Source organism: Octopus bimaculoides, chromosome 5 (assembly GCF_001194135.2).
Source record: "Octopus bimaculoides isolate UCB-OBI-ISO-001 chromosome 5, ASM119413v2, whole genome shotgun sequence".
Lineage (NCBI taxonomy): Eukaryota > Metazoa > Mollusca > Cephalopoda > Octopoda > Octopodidae > Octopus > Octopus bimaculoides.
Genome location: NC_068985.1, coordinates 79,974,338 through 79,978,181, shown reverse-complemented (window position 1 = coordinate 79,978,181; position 3,844 = coordinate 79,974,338). Strand labels below are relative to the sequence as shown.

The 3,844-nt window shown below is 38.2% G+C and overlaps 1 protein-coding gene across 2 annotated transcripts in view; it reads left to right on the top strand.

Annotated features, from left to right (window-relative positions):
* Positions 1-3,844, top strand: part of LOC106876533 (uncharacterized) — a 152,231-nt gene that overhangs the window by 125,274 nt on the left and 23,113 nt on the right. For both annotated transcript variants that reach the window (XM_014925136.2, XM_014925120.2), the window contains exon 3: positions 2,938-3,068. In XM_014925136.2, coding sequence (XP_014780622.1) covers positions 2,938-3,068 — 131 coding nt within the window. The remainder of the gene's footprint in view (positions 1-2,937; positions 3,069-3,844) is intronic.

The window sequence follows — 3,844 nt, the reverse complement described above, 5'->3', positions numbered from 1 at the left end:
TCTCTCTCTCTCTCTCTCTCTCTCTCTCTCTCTCTCTCTCCAATACACACTTTTACTCCACCTCTCACTCACTCTCTAACCAACTAAAGTATAATGGGCAAACAAACAAGCAGATAATTATATAGATGGAGAACAAATATAGTCTCTTATTTTGAACATTCAGTTTATGAAATTAAAAGGGTCTCTGTCAGTTTTGATGATTTTTCTTGTTGCTTGATCAACTGAATTAGCTGCTCATTGAATTAGCATATAAGTGGCTGAGTATTTCTCAGACACAGATACCATCAATGTAATCTTCAATAAAGATCATTGTGGCTGAATAACAAGGCTTTGAATTACAGATGCATTTCATCCAACATTACATTACATTCCATACAGTTTCAATCTCATGTTTGTCCATCGAAGTGGTGAGGACTATCAACCATCCTTAGAGATGACTGAGGAAGATGACTGAAGAAGAGCTGTGCATCTTCAACCTCACTCTTTCTCTTTCTTTCTCTCTCTCTCTCTCGTCTGTAACCAGCTTCAATCCAGTGACAAAATAAGGTCAAAACAACTATGGATGGCGACAGAAGCAGTGGATTACCAAGATGTCTTCTTACTTGCCTCCTCTTGCTCTCTACACTCTACAATGCATTGCTGCTGTTGTTGCTTTCCACTGCATTGAACCATGTAGGTTCCTTGTGCAGAGTCTGCTAGATTCAGTCTTTACATGCATAGGTAGGCAAGCTATAATATGCTAATTAACCCATAGGTGGGACCCAAATAGGTGCCACTTGTGAAGAATAGTAGCTAAGAGGTGGTTCCACGCTCCTCAAAAACCTGGAACTCCTGAGCCTCACACCAAACCTCACTACTACATTAAAGTGATACCCAGGACAAGTTCTAATCTACACAATTTCACTCACAACTGACCCTTGGGCTATGGTAAATGACACTTGTCCAAGGTACCATGCAGTGGAATTGGACCTTGGACCTGATAATTGCAAAGTGAGTTTCTTAGTCAGTTGGCCATGCTGTGTCCATAGAGTATTCTTTGTTTAGATTTTCCTTTAACTATGGATTTACCTTTATAGCTTTACAGTTAGAAACCTTACTAAATTTCTAGATTGGTTTATATGCTGCTCTGATCATTGATTTATCATGTTTCATCTGATTGAGTCCACAATAGCATTGTGATTTTCATGAGGATTTGAAAGAGAATGAATGTTATGGACAATATTCTTCTTGAATATGTTTGCTACATTCAGCATCTCCAGTTGTTTGTCCTTTTAACATTTGTTGAGAAATAAGCCATAAGTTTTTTTGTTTTTTTTTTAATTGTTTTCATTTATTTTCTGGTAGGGAAGGAAGAGAAGCTAGAGTTCCAGCACTGCAATCATTTGTACTCTATTTCCTAAAATTTACATTCTAATATAAATGGCTACTGCTGCAAATTGGCTGGTCAGTTAGAGCATCAGACAAAATGCCTCATGGTATTTGTTCTGACTCTCTGTGCTTTAATTTCAAATCCTACTAAGGTGAAATTTGCCTTTTATCCTTTTGGTACTAAGTTGATGGATTGGTAAAACTGTAACAACGTCAGACCATGTGACTTGCAGTTCTTGTTCCAGTTCTTTGTGCTCAAATTCTACCATGGTCTGCTTAGGTGGGTGATGCAATCCATTGCCAAAGTAACACTATTAGCTGGTACCTTGGCTGCCTATAGTGGAATCCACGCCGCTGCAAGCATTCAAACCAGTTTGATGATATCTTTCTCCCTATCTCTCTCTTTCCAGTCAGGAACATTCCTTTCGTCCTGACTGAATGAGAAAAGACAAAAAAAAAACAGCAATAATTTTGCTTTCTGTTGTGCCTGAGAATCATTTCACCAGTTTTTTTTTTTTATAGAATAAAAATCTTCTGTCACTTGTTAACTCATTTCATAGATTTTGCAATTCTAAAGTATGATAAAATCATCCATTTTGTAATTCCTCAATTTTTGTATAACCAATAATCTATGTCTGTGTACCAGTTACCAAAGTCACCTCATTAAAAAAAAAAATTTAATTTGTTGGTTCAGATCTGAAAACAGAAAACCAAAACAGTTTTGTTTAATGTTTTAATGTTCATGAACAATATCAGCTTTTATCACAGTACTTTCATTGTACCATTGCATAGCATCCCCTGTTTTACTGAGTGTCTTTTGCTCATATTTATATGACTGTAATCAATTAGATAATAATAATATTATATGAAGGGGTGCTGAAAAGTTCCTGGCTTTGGGTAAAAGAAAATACAGGAGGATCAATTAATTATAATTTTATTTAACATATTTCCTTCTCAGACTCACACACTTATTGCATTGGTCCTTCAGATTTTCTGAGCCTTGTAAAAGAACTTGGAATGTTGGGCATCCAATCAGGTCTTTTGAGTTACCCTTTAAGCCAGGAGCTCTTCAGCACTGCCTCGTATATCAGCATGGCTGTGTGGTTAAGAAATTTGCTTCCCTATCATGTAGTTTGAGGTTCAGTTCCACTGCATGACAATTTGAGCAATTGCCTGCTACTATATCCTGGGCTGAACAAAGCCTTGAAAGTAGATTCAATAAATGGAAGCTGAAGGAATCCTACGTATGTGTGTGAGTGTGTGTGTGAATATGTGTGTGTGCAAGCATGTGTACATGTGTGTATATGCATGCATGTTTTTGTATGTGTGCATGCATGTGTGTGTATGTGTGTGTCTGTCTAGACATTGCAAGATAATTGTAAATGAACATCACCATATCACAAGTGGTGTTGTTCATTCCCAGTCTTCTGTGAAAATATGTTTGGCTGCAGGACATCTGATCTATGTAAAGCATGGAAGAGTAGATGTTAAAACGATGAAAATAATGACAACAATTACAATGATGATGATGATGATGATGATGATGATGATGATGATGTTTCATTACAGATATAAATATAAACTTGAGCTGTGCTACCAGTTAATAATGCTTGAATGTCCTATGCATCAAAGGGAAATACAACTCAAGTTAGAATACATACATGACACCTTCAATTATCTGTGCAATGGAAGGATTCAAAGTGAGTATATAATTAATTTATCATCTTTTATGTTTCATTTGTTTCAGTCATTGAACCTCCTGGCTGGAGGTTCACCTTTGCACCAGAGATCCCCAGGAAGAACCCCATTTCAGCCACATGTATTTGTGGTTGAACTCTTTCATTCATGTCCCTAGGTGAGATTAGGCCTGAAAATCGAATTGAATATAGCAAGTTTGGCTGTTTTACCAACCTCTTTTCTGGGGATCGAATGTTGCAGCCAACACATTATTTTACCAGCACCTACAATTCTCGCATCCAATTCATCCTCCTGATTCCTATTACTTCTGAATACATCCCTGAGATTCTTCAACTTCTCCACTTGTCTCAGTGATGTTCCACTAGCATGCAGAGTGCACTGGGAAGACTTTCTTGAGAGGACCAATGCCTCAGTCTTTACAACATTTATTCCCATCCCTGCCTTACAGAATTAAGCAGTGAAGCTATATTCAGTGCATGCTGAAGATCACCTTCTGATGAGTCAAATAGCACCATCATCATCATCATCATCATCATCGTCGTTTAACGTCCGCTTTCCATGCTAGCATGGGTTGGACGGTTTGACTGAGGACTGGTGAAACCAGATGGCTACACCAGGCTCCAATCTGATTTGGCAGAGTTTCTACAGCTGGATGCCTTTCCTAACACCAACCACTCTGAGAGTGTAGTGGGTGCTTTTACATGCCACCAGCACGAAGGCCAGTCAGGGGGTACTGGCAACGGCTCTGCAAATATCAGCTCACCAATCCTACACCCAC